This window comes from Pagrus pagrus (genome assembly GCF_965226575.1).
Source record: "Pagrus pagrus genome assembly, chromosome: 24".
Classification (NCBI taxonomy): Eukaryota; Metazoa; Chordata; class Actinopteri; order Spariformes; family Sparidae; genus Pagrus; species Pagrus pagrus.
This window is the reverse complement of record NC_140206.1, coordinates 1,151,440-1,175,439: the sequence shown is the minus strand read 5'-3', so window position 1 is coordinate 1,175,439 and position 24,000 is coordinate 1,151,440. Positions and strand designations below refer to the sequence as shown.

Below are 24,000 nucleotides of genomic sequence, written 5' to 3'. Positions count from 1 at the left end.
ACAATATTTCTCTTTCTGTGATTTAAAATAAAAAGATGTGGCAGCCACATGAACCCCATCTGGATCACACACACACACACACACACACACACACACACACACACACACACACACACACACACACACAGTGCTGCAGGCTGGCAGGTCTGAATGGATGATCTTTGGTGCTTTAATGGCACTATTGTCTTAACACGCACACACACACACACACACACACTGAGTGGGATGCTGGGTGGAGCGTGGCTGTTAGTTCCCTCAGGGCAGGGTGTGTGTGTGTGTGTGTGTGTGTGTGTGTGTGTGTGTGTGTGTGTGTGTTGGGGGTTAACCCGTCGTCTGACTGTGACAAATCAGAGCAGCGCCGCCTCATCAGTCACACGTGGCGTCATATTATCTCAGCCTTCGCCCTTCACCCCATGTTTCTGCCCCTGCGTCTCCATGTCACACATCAGCTGCTGCTTCTTCTTCTGTTTCTGCTGTTTATCACGTAAACTCGATGTTTTCTGGTGTCTGTCCTCCGCTGTGACGGTGAACTGAATATCTTTGTGTTGAGGACAAAACAAGACATTCAAGGACACTTCATGGACCTTAATTTTAAATCAGTTGTTGTTTTAGCTCCTGTAATCTGAGTAATCGAGTACTTAGATTAGTATTTTCTCTGAGGATACTTTCAGTCTCTTGTCCGTCCGCTCCTGTTAGATTTGTTGTTTGTTTGTTTGCGTTTGTCGTCCATCAACGGCCGTACGAATAAAGGTTCGCTTGAGAGTTCTGAAACACCTGGTGATGCTCTGTGCTGTCAGAGGTGTCAATAAAGCTTCTTTTGAATGTGAAACCTGTCAGTCAGGCGATGACAGCTGTACAGTGTGTGTGTGTGTCAGCTTCCATTCATCACCATTAATTAAACCTGTCGGACAGGTAACGACACACACGCACACACACGCACACACACACACACACACACACACACACACACACACAGTTACACCTGCTGTCTGTTAGACATCAACACACACACACACACACACACCTTGTTTCTGTCACTGTGTCAAAACAAACGTCTTGTATATATATTAAAAACAGGCCGTTAACTTACAGGACAAACAGCGACACAGATCATATGTTGAGTTAATGAGTCCAGAGCACAGGTAAACAGATACACAGGTAAACAGATACACAGGTAGACAGGTAGACAGGTGTGTTCTGCTACATGTAGCATTAGCTGGATCGAACCAAACAGGCAGAAAGTGTGAAGAAGCAAAGATCCTGACGTGAGTCTGAGCACAATAAAGACTTTCACCAGTTTTTTTCACATTAAGACAAAGTTGAAGCGCAGCAGAGCAGCTGATATGAGAAGAGGACGGCTCCATTCCTCTTAGTTAGACGAAGAAAGAGACAGTTTCATAAGAGACGCTGCAGCCTGGACACATTACTCACTTTCTGTAATATCCTCGGTGTGTGTGTGTGTGTGTGTGTGTGTGTGTGTGTGTGTGTGTGTGTGTGTGTGTGTGTGTGTGTGTGTGTGTGTGTGTGTGTGTGTGTGTGTGTGTGTGTGTGTGTGTGTGTGTGTGTGTGTGTGTGTGTGTGTGTGTGTGTGTGTGTGTTGTTCATTAGTCACTGCAGGCTGATGATAACTGTCCCAGAGAGACTATGACTTCTTCTCATTTCTCTTAATTGCGTCCACCTTCCCTCACTTGAGTCCTCCGTGGAGGATCCATGGAGAGGTGCGAGGAAAACCGGGAAGAAGGTGTTCAGAGAAATGAGACGTCTTTCCCTCTGCAGCTGCGTGAGGCGACGTCAGAGGCAGAGCAGACCCCAAATCCATTTGAAGAGACGTGGTTTACACCCTGTGATCCTCAGGACGAGGTTGTCTCGTCTCAATTTCTCCACTTTATTGGGACCATGTCAACAAACATGCTGACGTTTCAGACGAGCAGCCCCAAACGCCAACGAGAGGCTGAACGTGGGACGGTTTTAACTCTGTGGAGCAGCTGCAGCTTTTGTTTTCAGTAGTTTTCTTCTCATTTTCATACAAAATGGAGGCTCAAAGTGTCAAACTGACGCTCTAACATGAACTTTCTCTGCTGTTTTTAAAACCACAGCAGTGTTTGTCCCGTCTGCCTTGTTTGCAGCAGCACATGAGCGTGTTAACAACCTGTCCAGTAGTTACAACCTGCCACGCCACCAGCTCGTCATGGAGTCACATTCCTGAGCCGTCACACCGGCCTCGTGTTGACGGAGGCGTTGTCATCTTTACATCGATTATTATCATCAGACCAACACAGATCAGGTGCACGACTTATTGTCTGGAGGTCGTCAGGTGATGCTGTGGCCAGTCCTCACTAACTCACATGACGTCGATGTGAACGACCTCCAAATGATCTTTTTCCCCTCCAACATGAAGAGAGTAAATCAGGCGGACCTTTGAAAGCTCCTCCTCTCCTCCCATCAGTTATCTGTCAGCAGTGTTCGACGCAGGTCTGCTTGTAAATGCATCATGGCAGTAATCCAACATGGCAGCGCTCAGGACGGCGGTGTTAACGCTGTGATGTCACTCTGATCTGATATCTATAGTTTAAATAATGATCACCAGTATTAAAAGTCTTTAAAGGTCATTGTAATGTCTCTGGCACACACGATATGGATCTTGTACAAACTTATTTTCTAAATATTTATTGTATTTTTCTTCTCTCCCTTGATTTTCCACAGTTCATCATTATAATCAGGCTTTATATTTATATAATACACATGTTTCATTGTGTTTGATGAACCAGTCAGAGGATGTTCGCTGCTGTTCAGTCGTTGAGGCGTGTCGGTTCCAGGTGAGCCGTGTTGTTACAGCACAGAGTCACCTGTTCCTCGTGTTTACCTGCTAAGATTAGTCTGAACCGGTTTCGGGACGCTCACAGTGCACTCTGGGATTCCCAGCATGCCTCAGGACACACGTCTGTTGTTTCCAAGACAGTAGAAATGCCTGTGATGCCGCCATGACGTCAGTTAGAGGCGCCGCTGTTTTCTTCCAGTGTGGATGTGAGAGATGAGTCTGTACTCACATCTCACCTGTCGGAGCTCCAGGTACATTCTCCGAATCCTGTGGGTCACTTTGTTTAGTCCCGGCTTTAACGGTTCGGCTCCATTGTGAATCCCTGTTGATGGATGTTTAAGAGGATCTAACTGTATTATTTGAGCGTGCGAGCTGAGACCTCGTCATTAAACTCACTATGATGAGATGATGACAGCTGACAGGCTGGTGGCTGTGCTCTGCAGCCTGCAGGTGACACACCTCGCTCTGCTCCGATGCAAACGGACGTCAGACGTCGCTGCTGTAGACGGCGGGAGATGAACCCTGCAGGGCCAGCCTCCTGTTCCAGGGCGGAGAGGTCGATCCGGGCCGGGCCCCGCAGGGTGTCGCTGTGTGTTTGGCACCGGCGTGCCGTAATTAACCAGCAGCTACCAGCTAACTGAGGCCGGGTTTGGCAGCGGCCGCTAACCAGGATCTGTGGGCAGGAGGCAGGAGGCAGGAGGCAGGAGGCAGGAGGCAGCCGGCGGTCACTGAGAGGTCCACTCTGACTCAAAGTCTCAATCAAGTTTTATTTTACATCCAGCTGCTCCGCGGCTGCCGGCTTCTATTTTTTACACAACATATCTAACGTGATCAGCGCCTGAAGAGGTCACCACTATTTAACTGGCCCGTAGTTTCTGTTCACATCTGGTGTGAACACAGTGATTCAGAAACAAACAGGAAGGAAACAAATGATCAACAATCAGCCTTTTTATGCAAAAATGGTAGAAAGTCTGTCCACTACATCCTGTGAGACGTGAACGTGACGCTCAGGCAAACATTTAGCTCAGTTTCTGACCCAACGATCGATCATTGATTATCTCTACGTGGAATAAAGACGACAGAAACAGCTGTTACAGGAGACTGTTCATATGATGCCTGACATGTGACCACATTTATTTAATGAGACGATGTCCTGATGGCAGCTTCGTCAAAATGTTTAGAAAAGGAAATCAGAATGTTTCATTTGTGGTTTGGAGTCGGTGTAAACACTCCTGATGTGAAGACATCACACTGAGTGAGACTGTCCAGAAAACATCATGTTCATGTTGTTGTATCTGCACTTATTTTCATTTTACTGTCATTTATCGATTTACTATAAAATGTCTTCAATATTTAACAATCTTGTTACTTTTTTAACTGAAAAATAGTCCGAAGTCTGACAAACATTAGGTTTCATCACACAAGACGAAGGAAAGCAGCGAATAATGAGAATTAGGAAGTTGCTTGAAAAATAACATTTGATCTTCTGATCCATCAAGTCTTCGATCTTTGGTTCGACAGCTTCAGATGAGTTTCAGTCGGGTCGTCTGACTGAAACGAGAAGAAATCAGCACTGAATATAAAACATGGCCGCCTCTGCAGTGAATGCAGGTCCAGTCTTGATCATTGTCTAGGTTTATTTACAGCTGCTGGAGGTTTTCCTGGTGTGTTTACAGCCTCAGCACACGTCAGGACTGTTGTAACACACAACACACCAGTGTGTGTGTGTGTGTGTGTGTGTGTGTGTGCGTGTGTGTGTGTGTGTGTGTGTGTGTGTGTGTTGGCCTGCTGCCATCTGTTCTTTATTGTCGGCCTGCTGATACTGTTCCTCTCTGTTGGCCTTTTATCTCAGACTTCCTCCGTCTCTCCTACGTTTCATGCGTTTGTGTCGGGTGATGGTTTGACGCTGCCCTCGCTGTGACCTCCTCTCACCTCTTCATCACACGCGTCACTTTCTCTCCATCTTCGTCTCGTCTCTTTGATACGCTCTCATCGTGTCTCTCCGTCTCCTCCTGGCCTGTCTCCACCCGTCTGGTTTCTGCTTTTTTACAATGGACTCTTTCTTGACTGTGGTGATGTAGCTCATATCAGCAGTGTCATATATCCTACAGACGACAGCCTCCTCGTCATGAGCAGAGCTTTGACTCGTCCTCGTCAGGCGTGTCCAGACTTGAATTCGACTTCAGACGTTCATGTTCCCCAGAGGTTGAATCCCTCTAACTTCAGTGGTCCCTGATGTTTTGAAGGTTTGGTTGATTGAAGGATTAACATCTTTTTAAACCAGCAACGCAGTCAAACATCTGCCTCTGACGAACCATGAAGTCACCACATCTTCTACACGTTATTAGTATTATTTAACTTTTAATGTCAGCAATGCAGTTTAGCGTCGGCTCTTCAACCTGCAGCAGTCACACTGCAGATCTTCAGCTGGGTCTGCTGCCTCTAACAGGAGGACAGACAGAAAGGCGGCCGCCCTCTGCAGTGATAACAGTCAAAGTCACGGCCGAGCGTCTGGTTTTATTTGCAGGTTTTCCTGGTGTTTGTGTCTCCTCGGCACACGTCAGGACAGCAGCCTTCCTATAAATACAGTTTGTTCTGAGAGGAACGCGTTTTATTCATCTGGTTTGTTGATCCCAGAGTTTTGAGTGTTTGGTCGACTGCAGCCAGCAACACTTCCACAAGGATCAACATCCCTGAATCAGCTCATTTATCTCCAGCCGTCCTGCTCCTCCAGGCCTTTCTGGACTCTTTATGGATCGCTGCCATTCTTCTGGTATTTCAGCTATAAATAGTCAGTGTTGAGGCCGAGCTTCAGTCGTACCTGCTGCCTTCCAGGTGACTCGTCCGTGTGTTTTGACACGACTTTAAACAACAGTCTGAGCTCGGTTTACATCCTCCTGCAGATAAAAACCGATAGCAGATATTTGAAGGTCCTTCTTATCGAGAACCTCGCTGTTTCCTCTCTCTATAAACACCTTTCACCCTGAAGCACATGAGGAAGACATCAGAGTCTTTTAGGGAACAAAGAAGGATAAAATGTCCTCTAGCAGGTTCATCTTAGTTTGAAATACAGCCTGTTTGACAGAGGAGACCGTGGAGATGTAAAGTGAGCGAGGAAATGAAAGTCAGAGTTGTGTCGGTCCTGGATTTCATTTGCATCCTTTGATCTTCATCTCATTTCATCCCTCACTTCCTCTCCCTTTGTCTTTCATTGTATTTTACCCATGATGCTCCGCTGGCATCCACATGTCTAACGGTAGAGTAACATCAGCCTGCAGTTCGGACCCTGTTAGAGCAGCTTTCGGGTCGCTCGGGCCTTCAGTTATCTTGTTTGTTCCTGTTGTGTCTGGCTCGTCGGCTTGCTGTCCTCCAGCTGCCGTCGCGTAAACACTCTCTCTTTGTGTGGCCCTCGAAAAACCCAAATAATGTCACTCATTCAGGCGGGATAGTACAAGTTGAAAGATGAAATGTGTTTATTTATTCATGCTGTTTTAGTAGGTTTATCTTTACAGACTCTTGGTTGGATCCGGGCTGTTTGAAAGTCAGACTTAAGTGTTGATTTCTTTATTTTTAGAGTTAAGTGTCGACAAACCTTCAAGCACATCGAGTTATTTCTAGAACTCAACGTCTTCGTCTGACAGAGGTCTTTGATTCATGGCGTTCTCATTTGGTTTCGATTGACTGTCTTGAAGCTCTTGGACCTAAGTGGTTAAAGGTTTCAGGGCCCGGATTCTACACGTTTAAGATTAAAGTTAAGTTCAGGTTTAAGGGTTTTTAGATTTAGGGTTCTATAACTTTAGATTTTAAGGTTGACATGCTGCATTATTTTGGGTTTAAAGACCTCCAGTTCTTTAAGGTCTGTAGTCTTTTACATTTTGGTTTCATGGCCTTCAGATTTTTAGTCTTGTGTGACTTTTTTTGGGTTTCGTTTGTCTCAGGATCTTTAGGTTCAGTGTCTTGGTTTGCTGTTTCTGTTCAAGGTTGAAGGTCTTAGGGTTAGGGTTATATATCTCTGGATCTTAAGGTCGACTTTCTAGATGACAGATTTTGGTTTAATGGTCTCTGGATCTTTGGGTTTAGAGTTAAGTCTCGGCTTCTTGTGGGTTTTTGCTAAACGACTACGATTAAACCTTTCACCTTGTCAGAAAGTTGATTTTTAACTTGCGTCATATATTGTCACTTTGATTGTAGGTCGGTTTGGTCACCGTCCCAAAGCATCAGTATTTGACGAAGGTTACAAACTGGACCTTTTAAAGATGTCGGGTTCTTCTGGTTGAGGGTGATCAGAAATCTGTTGAGTTAAACGTTTGTTCCTCCTTTTATTTTTGTGTGAAGGTCTCTGATTCTTTAAATATTTGATGAGCTCGTCTAATATTTGCCTTTGTGGAGCCATCAGCAGATTTGTGCTCTGACACTGATACCGTACGCCAGAAACATGTCTCTACTTTTACATGTTCTCGTCGTCTCTGAGGGAGAACCGAACGTAAAAATAGAAACAAACGAGCGAAATGAAAGAGAATTAATGACGGAGATTATTCTGGAGAGCGCCGGGAGTCCTGCGCTTCACTTTGAAGGCCTCCTCCGTGGTGCTTCGGTCTCTTTCTCGTCTTTTCCGCTCTCTCCTCTCTGCGTTGGCACGGGGGGAGGGCTGGATGAAGGGAAGGATGGAGGAGTGTTTTCAGTCCCATGGTGCTCGCTCTCATTTCTAAGTTTTTCCTCCCAGAGCGATGACAAAGTGGAGGAGCTCTCCATCCTGTTTCTCTTCATCCATCTGCTTCGCTCCATCTGTTTTCCTCCTGTCGTTATTCGCCTCTAGTTTCTCACTTTTCTGTCCATCCTCGTCTCACCTGTCCCTTCTCGTCTCCTCATTTTTCTTCATTGTATTTTTTTATGAAGTGTGATCGGACATTTTGTTCGAACAGTGACACAACATGACGAATGTGACACTCGGATCAATCTGTCACTTCCTTCATCCTCTTCCTCTTCCCTCCTTCAGCCATACGTTCAGCTGTGAAGTGATTCATTGTTTTCCCGCTGATGGATTGATTGAGTTCAGGTGTGCCGCCCACATGTTCCCACATGTTTCTGTTTCCTCATAGTTTTTCTTACCCAGAAGCCCCTCTGAAACTCATCCGGACTTTCCCTCCGCTCGCTTACTCGGCACATTTTTATCCAGCCAGCATTTCCCTTTTTGTGTCGCTGCAGCAGGAGACCACAGGAGACAACACACAGTCACACTGCAGTTATCCCTCAGGTGTAAAGTTCAACTGTCGCTGTCAAAATCAACCTTTGACCAGTAATCGTCACAAAGCTGCAGCCACAGCACACGAGCTCACAGATCATCATGTTCAAAGCCCTTTATGAAGTAAACACAAGACACTTTATCGAATCTATTAATGTCTGTTTATCAAATGATACTTTTTAGATCTTTTATTCGTTTACTTCGACACACTTCATCAGTGTTCTGGACCCAAAAACACACAAAAAACACAAAATCTGATCTGGAAAATTTAGATTTTTTCAAAATGCGACGCATCGAACGAGTCACGACTCCCATCTTCATGATTACGTCAGCATGATCTGGGACTCCAGGTTAAAACTAACTGCACATACAGATCAACGAGTAAAAACTGGAGTAATTTGAGTTTCCGTAGATGTTTCGACGTGTTCAGGCTGCAGCTAATCGTTATTTTCATCACAGATTCATCTCTTCATTATTTTTTCATGATTGATAAAAGGAAATTGCCAGAAAATAATCAGAGACGCCCGTCAGTCTAAAGAGACGTCTTCAAATGTTTGTTTTGTCCAAATATTTTCCGTTTACGTGATACAAAACAAAGAAAAGCAGCAAGTTGCCAGGAAATGTTTCAGCCGAGGTGGCAAACTATCCAAAATCCTGATGCATCTCCTCTGCTGATGAATGAAGTTTTCTGCTAACGGGTTAAAAAGTAGTCACACATATTTGATAAACGGTGTTTCCTACGTGAAGTAAAACCTCTTTCTTGCCTGTTTACACTTTTTATTTGTTATTTCATGAGTTGGTGGAGACAGTTGATCAGTTTTTTAGCTCAAATTTAGCTGGAATATTCCTTTAAAACTCAGCAGCCAGTTGAACCGTCGCACTTTGACCACCCTGATTGTGGGTCACCTGGCGACGAGGCTAAACGTGGCCCCGCCAGTGATTTCCATCCCCGTCGGTGGGTCGTACTGGGAACCAGCAGAGGGGAACTGGAGGGCCCCTGAAAACAGGAAGCAGCTGGATCAACATCCTGCCTGGCAGAGAGGGGAGGGGCGGCGGCGACACAGGCCGCCGTTTGTAAAACCCTCAACAATTCCCCCCTCTGTGTGTCCGCCGGCCAATAGGGACGCTTCTTTCTGGATTCTTTCCAGACTGATACCAACCCCACACACACACACACACACACACACACACACACACACACACACACACACACAGTAGCAGCAGCACTAATAATAGCAGAGACCACCGGTGTCCAGCAGCGGGTGAATGACAACACTGATTTTGATATTTGAGTTTGGACTTTTACTATGAAAGGATGAGCTGTTACTTCCTGATTCATACCGTATCATAGCAACGTCTGGAGACAAACAGCTGTTGGTTTCTCAGCTGTAGGAGACGGCGGCACCAGTGCAGGAAGTGGTGGTCGTAATCAACACGCTGATCTAAATTCAAAGTTCTGGATTCATTCGTGTGGAGCTCCTGGATCAGGATCCTGAAGGTGACGACCTGGACGCTCAGATTAAAAATGTTTCACACATTTATCTGACGACTTATCTTGAAGGCTTTTAGCGCTCCCTCTCTCTCTGGTGGAGAGACATGCTGAGTTCATGGGCTGACACAGATTGCTGCTGATGAATTAATAAAAAGGGACTGAGGGCTCTAAGTGGACCTGGCCCACTGGCCTACTTACAGTACCACAGAGGCCGAGGGGTCGCACACAGCAGGGTCAACGTGTCTGTGATGCTGCAGGGCCAGTGTCACCTTAATCTGGTTCTACTGGTTCTTTACATGTTCTAGAGGTTATTCAAGAGGTTTAACCAGTCATTTATGTGCTCCTCTTTGAGGTTCTAGTGGTGATTAAAGAGGTTTTAGAGGTTCTAGTGGTTATTAAAGAGGTTTTAGAGGTCCTTTTAGAGGTTCTAGTGGTTATTAAAGAGGTTTTAGAGGTTCTAGTGGTTATTAAAGAGGTTTTAGAGGTCCTTTTAGAGGTTCTAGTGGTTATTAAAGAGGTTTTAGAGGTCCTTTTAGAGGTTCTAGTGGTTATTAAAGAGGTTTTAAAGGTCCTTTTTGAGGTTCTAGTGGTTAATAAAGGTCCTCTTTGAGGTTCTAGTGGCTGTTCTAATGAGATCAGTGCACACAGACGCCTCAGCCTGTCACTGTAGTATCCATGATTTCTCCCGTGCAGGAGGATGAGCCCTCCCTGATAACACTGACACCATCACACTGCAATAACACACACACTCAGATAGCAGACGTAACGGCTGATGTGTGTGTGGGAGGAACATCGATTTGACTCCAACACCACCCCTCATTTCCCATGACCTCCGGGCCTCGCTGCCTCCGCTCTGGAGGTCTGACGGCCGGAGAGGAGCTTTGATAATCACACGAACAGGAAGTTTTTAAACAGTTTCTCCTCCAAGAAGAGAGAAGAGATGACACGTCGCTCTTATCTGCTGACATCAGTGTTGTGATGTATGTCGTATGAAACCTTCACCTCCCGTCCTGAACCCTCATAGTCTGTTTTATGTGTGTTGTGTCTGTCTGTGTCCTGTCATCTGACTGCTGTCAGTCATCTGTCAGCTCTAATGAGGCTCCTCCTCCTCCTCCTCCTCCTCCTCCTCCTCCTGCTCCTGCTCCTCCTCCTGCTCCTGCTCCTCCTCCTGCTCCTCCTGCTCCTCCTCCTCCTCCTCCTGCTCCTCCATCTCCTCCTCCTCCTCCCCCTCCTCCTCCTGCTCCTCCTCCTCCTCCTGCTCCTCCATCTCCTCCTCCTCCTCCTCCTCCTCCTCCTCCTCCTGCTCCTCCTCCTCCTCCTCCTCCTCCTCCTCCTCCTGCTCCTCCTCCTGCTCCTGCTCCTCCTCCTGCTCCTCCTGCTCCTCCTCCTCCTCCTCCTGCTCCTCCATCTCCTCCTCCTCCTCCCCCTCCTCCTCCTGCTCCTCCTCCTCCTCCTGCTCCTCCATCTCCTCCTCCTCCTCCTCCTCCTCCTCCTGCTCCTCCTCCTCCTCCTGCTCCTCCATCTCCTCCTCCTCCTCCTCCTCCTCCTCCTGCGCCTGCTCCTCCTGCTCCTCCTCCTGCTCCTGCTCCTCCTCCTGCTCCTGCTCCTCCTCCTGCTCCTCCTGCTCCTCCTCCTCCTCCTCCTGCTCCTCCATCTCCTCCTCCTCCTCCCCCTCCTCCTCCTGCTCCTCCTCCTCCTCCTGCTCCTCCATCTCCTCCTCCTCCTCCTCCTGCTCCTCCTCCTCCTCCTGCTCCTCCATCTCCTCCTCCTCCTCCTCCTCCTCCTCCTGCGCCTGCTCCTCCTGCTCCTCCTCCTGCTCCTGCTCCTCCTCCTCCTCCTCCTCCTCCTCTTTACTCCACTGGACACAGACTGGTTTCCTTGTCACTGTCAGCTGAGGTGCAGCTCGCTGCTTCTTCTCAGGGTCGTGTTGTCGACCCGGCAGGTCAGGAGCTCCACATGCTCAACGTTCAAAGTCACAACAACACTGTTGCTAGGCAACTGACAACCAAAATGGATGCTGATTGGTAGAGGACAACAAAGACTAGACTTGTGTGATTGGTTTGAAGGGAGATGTTCGCTCAGAGCGTCAGGATGTTTTCACTCTTGAACTCGCTGCACCTGAAGGCACCACCTGCTCAGAACGTTTGATTGACAGGTGTGTTTTCTCTCTCTGTCTCTTACAGATGCGTTCGTGAACAGTCAGGAGTGGACGCTGAGTCGATCGGTACCAGAACTGAAAGTGGTGAGTTGAAAAGATCTCGCTTCCATCAGAAATGAAGAAGTGGACATTTTTAAGTGACTTCAAACATTTGAGCCGTAGAGTATCACTGACTGATCCCTCTCTCCCAGGGCATTGTGGGTAACCTGGCCAGTGGTAAGTCGGCGCTGGTCCACAGGTACCTGACAGGAACGTACGTGCAGGAGGAGTCACCTGAAGGTAAGAACATCTGGTCCTCAGTCCTTCTGTCTCTCTGTCTGTCTCTCTGAGATCTGGCTGGATCTGAAGATTAGATCCATGAAATAAAGAAATAAATAAAAGATGAGTAGATTAAATCAAGTTTTAAAGAAAAACGAGGAGAAAATAATAAACTGGAGCCGGATTAAAAACCCCGGCAGGCAAAATAAGACGTTAACGACCTCCGTCTACTGCACGCTACCTCCGCCCAGAGCTCCGGTCGACCCCGTGCATCCCGACTGCACCTCCGAGTTTCTTTCCGTCTTTAAAACATGCTCATGTCTTTATTCTTACACAGGCTCCAGGATCATCGTTCCTCACCGTTAGCGAACAGTAGATGACTCGTCTACCTGTGTGTGATGAAGCTGCACCAGCTGCAGACTTTAACACTGCTTGTTCTCTGTTCCTGCTTCCATTAAAACTAAATTAGACATCGCGCTGCGACAGAAGCGACATCACTTTTTCCAGTTTAACAGCTAAAATCTGATTAAAAAAATAAAAGCTGAGTCGCAATAAACTGGAATTATCCTTAAAAAAAAACCTTAATATCCTCCCACAATAACAAATACAGCCGACCCAGGAAGAAGCTCGTATGAAACTTTAATGCTGGTTATTCTCGATACTTCTCCAGAGCTCCTGAATGTTTCATCTCGTCCTTTGTGAACAAATAAAAAGCTAACTGTGGTTTCCTATAGAGCCCGCGGAGACGGCCATATTCCTCATCCAATATTAAAGCGGCTCGGCTGCCAGCTCCCCCACATACTGTACAGTAACGCTGCCTCCTCAGGCGCAGACCCACTTCTGCTAAACCCCGTGTTACTTTAATATTTCACTACTGGAGCTTTTTGCTCTCTGAGGAAGCTTCCTCATGGATCCTGCAACATCTACCATCAGACCACAGAGAGCAGGACCTGTTTCCACTGGTGACGTTCACCGTCAGACTATCTTCTGTCCCGCAGAAGAACATTTCTCCAATTAGATTAATGATCCTATCAAAGATCGCAACGAGTCCAGGTTCAAGACATTTATTGTGAAAGGGTTCATCAGTGCAGTTGACCTCCTTCTTTCAAAGCTTTAGACTTTTATTTTGACAGTCACTGAAAGATGACGTTTTAATTTCTTATTTTTATTTATTTTGTAACGTATTACATTATATATTTATAGTTTTTTGTCTTTGACAGTCGGTTGTTGCTGGTTTTTGTGCCATCAGGATCAGAGTAGCATCAGGCTAACTTCCCGTTAGCATGACAGACGCTGGTTCTGGTCCAGTGACGGGACGCACCGGTCGTTGTGCTAATAACAGGGGGGGTCAGAATGAGATGGAAACTGAATTTATGAAGCTTTTAGCAGCTTTTATTTGTGAGCTTTTTAAAATAATACCTGCTGTTATCTGAGAATTGAAGGTGTCTTCTTCAGACGTTTCTAGAAATCAGCACCGCAGAGTCCAGAACATGCCTCATCACCGCGGTGCGTGTCTCAGCTCTGGACTCCCCTCGCCGTGGAGCTGCAGCTAATTAACCCCTCTTGACCTCACTGTGTGTTTAAATCCTTGAAAACCATCAAACGTCGTTTTGTTTGGGATGAAAACGTCGCTGCCTTTGTCATGTGGCGACCCACCCGGCATCGGCCCACAAACCAATTTTAGCTCCGGGTCCCTCGCTGGAGAAACTAGGCCTCCGATGTTCAGAGGCGGAGAGCGGGAGTGCACTTTGAGTTCAATATCAGCCCAAAGAGTCGTTAGTTTCTTTAATTAATAAGTCACAAGAGGAGTTTATCGAAGAAGAGACTCCAGCATGAAGCTGTTATGTCAGCGGGGAAAAACTCCCCAAAGGTTTGTGGTGGCGGGGATCCCCCAGAGCAGATCATTCCTGAGGTGTTCGTACAGAAAAATGAGAAAATCTTCCTGAGCAGTGACGTACCTCTTCTTAAAATGCCCTCTGTGGCTGTGCAGCTCCGGCCTCCACCGAATGCCCAACGGTCTGTTTCCAGCGCTCGGCCCTAATTACACCGCGGCGCTGCCAAAAGCAACACGACACGGCTTTTCATGCAGCCCCACATACCATATCTGAGCCAGCCCTGAACAACAGCTCCCCCAGATCTTTGATCTAATCACTGGCCACCGCCGCCCATCAAGAAAGCAGCGCTTCAGCTCCAGTTACTGAAAAAATGCTTTGATTTTGTTGCATAACCGCTGAGATATAAAAGCAGCAGAGGACGGGGAAGCTGATGTGTTGTTCTGAAATTCCTGGGATCTAAAAATACTCGTCAGCCTGGATTCCCATGGCGATTGATTGGGAGCGGAGTTGGTGGCTTGCGAGCGGCAGGGCGACCGCAGCGCCACAAACCAGAACTATTCTGAGGCTGCAGACTGGAGCCTCGGCTGCAGACGACTCGCAGCAGCTCCTGTTAATGAGCAGGACGAGGCTGCAGGCTGTTTCCTTCAGCTCAGCTGTCAGCCTCATGTAACACGCATCACAGTAACACAACCATGAGTCCAAACTCTGCTCTAAAAACTCGTCTTTGTGCTGCATTCAAGGTCACTCAGCAACGCAGGTTATTTTACTTTGTGTCTTTAAACTCCAAAAGAGAAGAGTAAGCAGAAATGAATGGATGTTCTGAAAACAATATGATTTCTTTATATTAAACGCTGCTCCTGTCGTCATTATAAATTAATTTAAAGATGGTTTTCTTGATTAACTGTTTAGTTAACATCCTAAAGACCAGCGTCACGACATCAAAAGTCTTACTTAGATACTTATTTTACTCTCACGTGACGACGACAAGCAACAAAGCCGGGCCGACGTATCGATCAGCTGTTGTTAACCTGTTACAGATCAATGTATGAGTTGTCCAATGTGAAACCTTTTATCTAAGATTATAATGCAGACAAAGATGCTAATTTATGGAAAGTTTATTTTTAAACCATAAAATATTTCTGGTGTCCTTAAATGCACCGACAGTAAGAAGTGACAAGACAATAAAGAGAAACTTGTTGGATTTATTTTAAAAGCTGAAACGAACTTCACAAGTCTGCTTTGGTCCGACCAACAATCCAAAATCTAAAGATGTTCAAGTTACTGTCCTCAGGACGGAGAACAGCATCAAACCTTAACAGTTCACACGATGGAAGTAGGAAGTGTTAATAAATGTCATCCCACTAACTAATCATCTCCACAAAGGTCAGATGTCAGAGTGTCCTTGAACGCAGCGACAGTAAGCTATGACATCACAGTAAATGGAGGCGCTCAGTGGTGGATCGTGTATCTGTAACTTCTCAAAGCTCAGCTAAGCTGAAGTGAAACCACGTATCAGTCAATGTGAAGACCTGTGATCAGCAGGAACGTGACGATACAGTCTGATGCTTGGGGGGTGGGGGGGGGGGGGGCTAATTTAAAAATGCCTCCTGAAAAACCCCAAAAGTTAAACTGCAGCCGAGTGTTTGAGCAGCAGCAGATGGGATCCATTAAAACAGAAAGCAGCTCTGGTTGGGAAATCACCCGCAGCCCGCGAGCTAATGCTGCTCGCACAAGGAGCCAGACTCCATTCAGAGTTTCTATTGTTTTATAAAAACACTCCGACACACTTTTATGAAGAAATATGAGGAATAACAATGTAACACAGACGTCGTTCAGACGCTTGTGTTGTGTTTCCTTTGTGCTGTTTGTGGATCGGGAGCGTAACGTGAGGAAGCAGCGTCACATGTAAAGAAAAGACATGGAAACCAGCGTAAACAGTCATTACACCAGAGGAACAAACACTGGAAATGAGACGAGACGACGGCGAGATGGAAACAAAACGATTCGTCTTGAGCAGATATTTATGTTTCATGAAACGAACCCACAAACAGAAGGAACAGGCTGCAAACAGGATGTTGGATCTTGACCCGGTCCACTCTGCATCTGTCAGCAGATTGTTGTTACCGGTGTTGACTCGCCACCTCTCTGGTGGAGGTTTGGGTAGTTTAGGCACAAAACTTCTTGTTTAAGGTTTGAGATCTTTGTTGAAAGAAACCAGCGCCGCTAATTAGCTCAACAGAAGCGTCGTCCAATCACCTTAACCTGGCCTGTTTTCTGGAAAGATAGATGACTTATGTTAAGGTCTTTGTAACAAGCGTTTCTTAACAGGCAATAAGACCCTGATAAGTTCAGTAAGACAAGTTAGGTCATCCGCCCAAAAACAAGAGTCGGTCAGTAAATCAAAAAACTTTAAATAGTACAGTCGATCAATAAGAAGAAAAATAGATTTAAAACTAAATAACAGCCGTTAACTCCGAGACGCGTCGCTCGAAACGTTTTTTAGGAGATAAAATATTCTCATCTTTCAGCACATGGTGCAGAGTTGCATCGCGTTTTCCATTAATTACATACGATGGCCCGGTGCTGATGCTTCTGAAGACTTTATCACACCAGCAGGGTCGTTACAGTGCTTTAAACAACGTAACGACCCAGAGCTCACTGGGTTGTGACTGCAGCAGTGAGCGGGTCCAGCCGGGTCTTTCTCTGCTCCTGATGTTTCTGTGCTGACTGCTCTGACCTGCAAATAAACTCTGTCTTTTCTTTTCTTGAACTGTCTTCTCTCTCCGTCTCCTCTCCTGCTCGTCTTCCTCTCTTCTGTCTGTTGCATCGGTTTGACGTTTGGCTCTGATAAACTGTCTGGGTCGGTCTCTCTGGGTCGGTGCTGTTTGACTGTGCATGTATTAACTGTGGCTGCATCTTTGATGTTCTTTTGTTTTTTGCTTTGTGTTTCCTCTCTTTCTTCTTTCTGGGCTGCTCTTGTAAACTAGCTGACGTGGATGCAGGTAACTATCTTCTCGCTCTTCTTCTCTCTCCATCAATCATCGACCCATCATGTCCAGTTCTGACAGCAGCTTGTTGAGAACAGCTCCGGTTCAGCGTTTACGCCTCAGCGCCAGAAAACACGAGTGAAGTTTGGTAGCAGCTGGTGAAAGTTTCTCAGTCTGGACTTGGATTAGCGACATTGAATGAAAAGTGTGATTCAATGCTGATTAAAGTTAACTGCAGTCAGAGCGGCACCGGTCCACAGAAGCTGCAGACATGTTGGACTTCTGCGACTCAGTCTCCTGCAAACTGAGCATCAGTTTTCCAAGACAGAAGAAATGCCAAATTAATGTTTACCTGCTGCTGTAATAACTTCTGTGGCCACCAGAGGTGGAAAATATCCAACATGTATTTAAATATGTAGATCTTATGAGAAGCTGCTTCACAGTCGACCTGTATGGTCGTCTTCGTTGGATATATTGGTCGGGCTCGACAAAAGACGTGGTTCTGTCCAGGCTACTTCCTGTCATAGACCCGTGAAGCTCCAAATAAAAGCCCAGACTGTAGGTTTCAAACTCGAGGGTGAAAATGATGAATGTTGACGTCGATATGTTGGCATGCAGTCCAAAATAACGCCGGTGAGGCTGAGCGACATCCAATCAGAGCGCAGGAGGACACGTGGCGCTGCCTCTCCGTGGACCGTCACCATCAGATCTGTCCAATGACAGTAATCCTTTGATCAGAACACCTGCTCTGAGATCAGCTGTGTGCTTTGTGGAGCCTCGCGTCTCCATGGCAACCGCCTGGGACCCAAAAAAAAAAGCCTAGTTTCTGCAGCCCTGAGTTCTGTCCGTCAGGCTCGGTCCAGAAAAGACAGCGAACACAGCAGCTGCTACCAAACAGCCTCACGCCTCCACACCGGGCCGGAGGTGAAGAATCTGCTGAGTCAGCGCTGAACCTGAAGCTGGACTGAACCTGTAGCCCCGCCCCCTCTGATCTCACTGTCATTCTGTCACACGTCATCCCTCGCCTTGTTCTGCAGCTGTGTGCATGTAAACACACACACACACACACACACACACACCGACTGTATATAAACGAATATAAATACACTCTGCTGACTCAGCGTTAGCGCCACCATCTGCTTTCCTGCAGCGACACAACATGGCGTCTGCACGCAGGAAGCTGCAGCTCTCACTTCACATATGTTCTGTGGCGGAGACGTAGCGAGGCAGCAGACTAACGATGACGTAGCTGCTGATTAATGAACATGGATCTCTTTAAAGGACGAGCTCACAGCTCGTCTGCTGCTGTGCACGAACACGTGCAGCTGGATATCGATCCATAGTGATGACTGTGCACTAAAGTTCAGCGATGACGGCACCGAGGATGTTAATGATTAACGATCAATCGATTAATCGCCGTTTTATTTTAACCTATTAGAAACGTCCAAATCAACAATCAGAGGCACAAATACAATTAAAAGTGTGTGTGTGTGTGTGTGTGTGTGTGTGTGTGTGTGTGTGTGTGTGTGTGTGTGTGTGTGTGCCTGCCTCTCCTCCTCCATCATTACTCTGAGCCGTGTAGTGAAGGCGGTCGTTGAGCTGCAGCGCCGACTCAGATCAGCTGATCCTCACGAGAACCCAAAAATAACTTCTGGACTCTGGTTTTCAGTGTCGTCCACTTCCTGTAAATCCTGCGTGTTCCCACACCGACCCAAACAGAAACAGCACTCTGCTGAGACTTAAAGGACGAGTTCGCCTCAGAACGGTAGAACAGATACAAACTGTACAAAACATGAGGAGCTACTTCAGCTTCAAGTTCAGCAACAAACGTACAGAATCTGACATGTTAATCGTGTCCAACAGTTCACATAAATGAAGCGTACATTTAAAATCAAAACTGTTTCAATGAAATAGAAAATAAAAAACGAGGTAAAATAAAGTAAAGTTTGAGTCACTGAGGTCGAAGGTCAAGTCCAGAGCTTCTTGATATTATTCCCTCGAGCCCTGAAATGAAAATGTCGTGGGAAAGAAACACGTGTTCCCGCGCTGACCAGAGTCGACCTCGTGTTGCTCTTTAAATCTTCTCAGGGGACAAACAGTCTCTGCAGACAACAGCCCAACTTCCTGCTCACTGTCGAGTCAGAGTCAGAAAACATCCCGACAGAGACCAGAAGTTCTGGCTCATTCAGGAGAGTGTAGTGAAAAATATCCATAAATATACTGAATGTTTCAGAGGAAAGTTCTGTTTCTGTCCCGGTTGAGACTAAAATCAAACTCTGTGTATCAGTGAAGCCACTTCAGCTGTTTCTGATCAATTTAATGTTATTTTAACTGAAGAAATTTTCAATGACCCCAAACTTTTGACTCCAGCCGCCTCAACTGTACGATTAAAGAGAAAATCGCTCAGAAAATTACCTTTAAATCAATAACAATGATAATAATAATAAAATCTGTCTCCAGCTTCTGTTCTGTGACAGTTTAATACGTGCAGAGACGAGTGAGCTGCTGACTGAAGTGTGTCTGAGTGTGTCCGTCTGTCCCGTAGTGCCTTGTGTTAGTCTGGATCATGGTAGATCTTCACCCTCATCTTTCACCCGATCAGTCCCGTGGTCACTCGGCGGCCGGCTGTGGTGTCCCCGATCAGTCCCGCCTCACTGTAGAGCAGAAGACACCGGTCGTGTCCCTCAGTAGACCTGTTAGAGGCTCCGCTTGTCCTCCGGCGCTCTGACGGCTGCTGTTGTTTCTGCAGGCGGTCGCTTCAAGAAGGAGATCGTGGTCGACGGTCAGAGTCACCTGCTGCTCATCAGAGATGAAGGAGGCCCCCCAGAGGCTCAGGTGAGTACTGCACCTGCACGCAACCTCTGTTGACCTTCGAAAACTGACTCCAGGCTTCAACTTTAACTTCAGAAGACACTAAAATCAGCTGTTGTTGTTGCAAAGCTCGTGTGCAGCTTCACCAAGACAGAAACACAACCTGTTAAATGTGAGAGTTCATCGATCGTAACTCATCAATCAGTTTTCCGACAGCGCTGGTTCTGTTCACAGTCTCACAGGAAGTGTGAAGATCTGAAGGTCTGTAGAAGAATCAAACACAGTGGTGATATGATATCATAGAAAATGAATTCTCCACTATGAACTGAGTCTCATGTCCCTGAATGGTACTGAAGCCAGGCGTCTAGATGTTTATTGGACTGTTGTATATATTTAATATTTATGTGTGTAAGCACATAAACAGGTCGTGTTCTGGAGATCAGCAGCTTTACATTTCCTTCAGGATTTCTTCTTTTGGTTGCTTATGTTTTTAAAGTGGAGCCGTAAACAACAAACTGATGAATCATCTGGGTTTTAACTTGATGAAAACATCGTCCCTGTTTCAACAAACACCGTCCAAACATTTCATTGACTCGCGTCTCTTTTGTCCACTCGTAGTGTAGATTAGGGACTAAACGCAGGTTAAAAATGACCTTTACCTTCAGATTCTTTTATCGTTTATCTTTATTTTTCTAATAGTTAATAATCTGACCTGAACTCAGAAGTCCTGAGGAGCTTTATTTTACTATAAATTCCTAAAAAAGGTTAAAGCGGTTGTAGAGAATTGAGTTTCCATGTGATTGAAGACAAACTGACTTGTTGTTCGACTCTCCTGAAAAGCAAAATGAGCCGATGTTGACTTCCTGTTTATATAAATAAGAGTCGACTGTTTCTCTGCTCATATTGACAGAAAGTCTCATTGTAAAAGAGGTTTTAAGTTGAATTTTCTTGTGATTCTGGGGGAAGTCAGATTTTCTGTGTGCGTGACACCAGAGGATCCATCCAGGATGAAACTGGGTCAAGGTTTTTTTATTTCGTCGTGTCCGACCTGCAAACTGACCAAATGGAGTCTTAATGTGAGCGAGTCTAGACGACTCTGGAGGATTCATCAATAATTCACCTGTTCCTCTGCTCTCCACCTCCCGCCTCTCGTGGTGTCCCCCCTCCTCTGTCCCTCTGTCCTCCCGTCTTTAACGTCCCTTTATTCGTGTTCAGCTGGTGCCGGTGTTGATAAAGTTTGATTTGAATGTGTCTGTGTGCAGTTTGCGTTGTGGGTGGACGCCGTGATCTTCGTCTTCAGTCTGGAGGACGAGATCAGCTTCCAGACGGTCTATCACTACTTCAGCCGCCTCGCCAACTACAGGAACACCGCCGACCTGCCGCTGGTGCTGGTCGGCACGCAAGGTCCAACACACACTCACACACACTCACACACACACACACACTGTCTCTCTGTGGACGCAGCTTTTCTGAGGCGTTGCTGCCACCCAGTGGTGCAGCTTCATCACTGCAGCTTCATGAGTTCATGAGGACGAACCTTTTATGTCCAACAGTTCAGTCTGTAGATCTTCATCAGCTGAAGAGGACACGTTTCACTTTTCCTGATGTCCTGGATGATCGTTACGATCACTGGTTCCCAACCTGGGGTCTCCACCCCTTTAGAGGTCGCTGACACTCCTTGATGGGTCTCGAGCCCTTCTTGGTTTCACCCTCAGAGACAGACAGCTGCTGACGGCGGCTCAGGAAACCAGTAATTAATAATATCTTTAAAACTCCTGTGAAGTGGAGTTTGTCTGCTTCTCAGCGGTGTCACGTGTCCTCTCTCTGGTCCAACGATCGTCTGTTTCCCTGCTCTGATTTATTAACCTTTCAATCTTAACGTCTACATGGTCAGTAAATGACATAAAGGCTGAGAAACACAGAGGATACATGGCTGTAAGCTGCTCAGCAGAGGTCAGATGGAGACAAAAATTCATAAGGAAGTCTAAAAACATCTGAGTTCAGCTTTTTAAATAAAAAACTAACCCTCCTGAGTGTTTGTCTTTAAAAATTCTGGTAAATTCATCCATTCACAGGCAAAACAAACATAAGTATGTGACTTTATGTTCTCCTGAATCTCCTGATGTGTGACAGGTGCCACAGAAACACACAGCAGGCCGATAATCTCCACCTTTTATTCATATCTGTGTAGAAAACTAAATAAAATTGTTTTTTTGTAAAGTTTTAAAGTTTGAATTGTTCTTTAAGATGTAAAACTTGAATTATTTAGAAAATGTAAATTGATCCTCTGAGCCAAACAGCCTCGTCCTCCAGAGAGATTACAGAACAGCAGGCGAGCATCAGTTAGAAAAAACACTGAATTTGTCCCAAAAAGAAGCTCATTAAGTTTTTCTGATTGTTTGAAGAGAAAGAAAATACAGAGAACTGTTCCTGAAATAACAGGAAGTGATCGGTTTCACACAAACTTCCAAAATATCCTTAAAATCCCCCAGAGAGAAAATCTTTCATGCCTCTGGAGTGAAGCAGAGTTCGACTGGATCGTCTGGAAAAGACGAGTCCTGCATTGTAACAGCAGAGGGCGCCGAAGTATCACCCAAACCTCTCTCCTCAACACTGAGCCATCTGAAACCAGCATGCTGATCTGCTGTACAGCTAAATGACAGCTGAGGAGAGAAAGGACAGACGTGACACTCTCCACACCAAAACCTGACCATTTATCCAAACCCAGAGCCCAGAACGCATCAGTTTCAGGGCTTTAATCACATATTTGACTCTTGAAGTCATCTTTTTATCCGTCACACTGTTTCCTGAGGTTGAATGCAGCAGAGAGAAAATGTCCAGGAAGCTCTAACGTTGTTACAAACCACAGACTGATGACAACATGACACAACTAACAATGATCATGGTTAAAAATAAAGGAACAGGGATGTGATTCGTGGCTGAATGTGTGTGTTTCCCTCTCAGACGCCATCAGCTCAGCCAACCCGAGAGTGATCGACGACAGCCGAGCCAGAAAACTCTCCAACGACCTCAAACGCTGCACTTACTACGAGACCTGCGCCACCTACGGCCTGAACGTGGAGCGAGTCTTCCAGGACGGTAAGACGCTGCCTCACAGAGAAAGTGGTCAGAGACACGAGAGTCCGGTCCTCTGGGAAGGTGACATTCCCCTCCCCCGACGCCCCGGCCAGAGCCATTCGGACGCTCTTAATCACACGTCAATTAAGAATTAAATGGACCCGCTCAGCTATTTAGCTCAAACCGAACAGCAATTAAGTTTTATCATAGCGGGGGGAAGGAAGGCAGGGAGGGGCCGAGCAGAGACGAGTCCCCGGTGGGATTCATAAAAGACTCAGACATTATGGGAGGAGGAAGGAGACGAGGTGAGGAGGAGGAGGAGGAGGAGGAGGAGAGTGTCCGGAGTCCTCAAGGTCCTGGCTGACCGGGACACTCGGCGGCCATGTTGTCAGGTCAAAGAAGTGCAGCGGACTCAAGTTTAACTTTGTGTCGTATTTAGTTTGACGTTGTGCACGGTGGGGTGGTACTTCAGAGAGCCTGAGGTCAAGGGTCAAAGTTTACGACTCATCCAGCAGCAGAAACCAAAGACAAGAAGTGTGAAGTATTTTCTATTATTGCTCTGAAGAGTCTTTGCAAATAGTAAACCCTGCGGCTCATCTGTTACATCTGGAGAGCGCATTAATAAAAGGAGAGGCAGCTAATGAAGCGGCGGGCGCAGGGTTAACGGCTGTAATTAGAGAGAAATGGATGACACGGACTCGCCGGTTAATTAGCCGAGCTGCAGCGAGTCTGTCGGCCTCTGGCTTCGTCTGCAGCCACCTGAGTTTGATACCCAGCAGCTGAACCGTCGGCCGGTGTTCACGTTCAGGTACTCAGAAAGGATTAACTTCAGGTGTTACATGTGCCGAGTGTACAAGAGGGGGCAAATAATGAAGATTTTGTCGCTGACGTTGTTTCGGGATGATTATTAAGATTTCCTGATACTCAACAACCCACAAATGTCAGATTTTTTAAGGGAGTCTGGTGCTGATCTGCACTGAGGAGGCGAGGTCAGGATAACGTACTCAGACACAAGTCCCTTCTGAACACCAGGTGTTCAGACTCGTACAGGTGCAGTTAGAGGCGGACCAGCTCAGCCGGTCGCCCCTCGAAGGCGGCCATTTTGAAATGAGGAACAAAGGTGCGTCCTCGGCGCTCGACACGATGCGGTCGATGTCGTCGTTCTTTGGTGCCCGAACACCATAAATTCAGCTTCAGACTTCATCCTGCGAGAGCTTCACCTCACACATGCTTCAGTGACAGCAGCACCAGGACGCAGTGCTCCTGCTGGGACTACTTTCAGCGGCGGATGAATCCACACTGAGTCCGCTGGTGAAGCAAC

At 46.5% G+C, this 24,000-nt stretch overlaps 1 protein-coding gene across 5 annotated transcripts in view; it reads left to right on the top strand.

Moving 5' to 3' along the window:
- The window catches only part of agap1 (ArfGAP with GTPase domain, ankyrin repeat and PH domain 1), a 139,880-nt gene that overhangs the window by 46,845 nt on the left and 69,035 nt on the right, over window positions 1-24,000 (top strand). For 3 of the 5 annotated variants that reach the window (XM_084347658.1, XM_084347656.1, XM_084347655.1), the window contains exons 2-7: window positions 11,736-11,794; window positions 11,902-11,989; window positions 16,791-16,805; window positions 19,540-19,625; window positions 20,864-21,005; window positions 22,566-22,700. In XM_084347658.1, coding sequence (XP_084203784.1) covers window positions 11,736-11,794; window positions 11,902-11,989; window positions 16,791-16,805; window positions 19,540-19,625; window positions 20,864-21,005; window positions 22,566-22,700 — 525 coding nt within the window. The remainder of the gene's footprint in view (window positions 1-11,735; window positions 11,795-11,901; window positions 11,990-16,790; window positions 16,806-19,539; window positions 19,626-20,863; window positions 21,006-22,565; window positions 22,701-24,000) is intronic. The other 2 variants (XM_084347659.1, XM_084347657.1) reach the window with 1 other exon arrangement.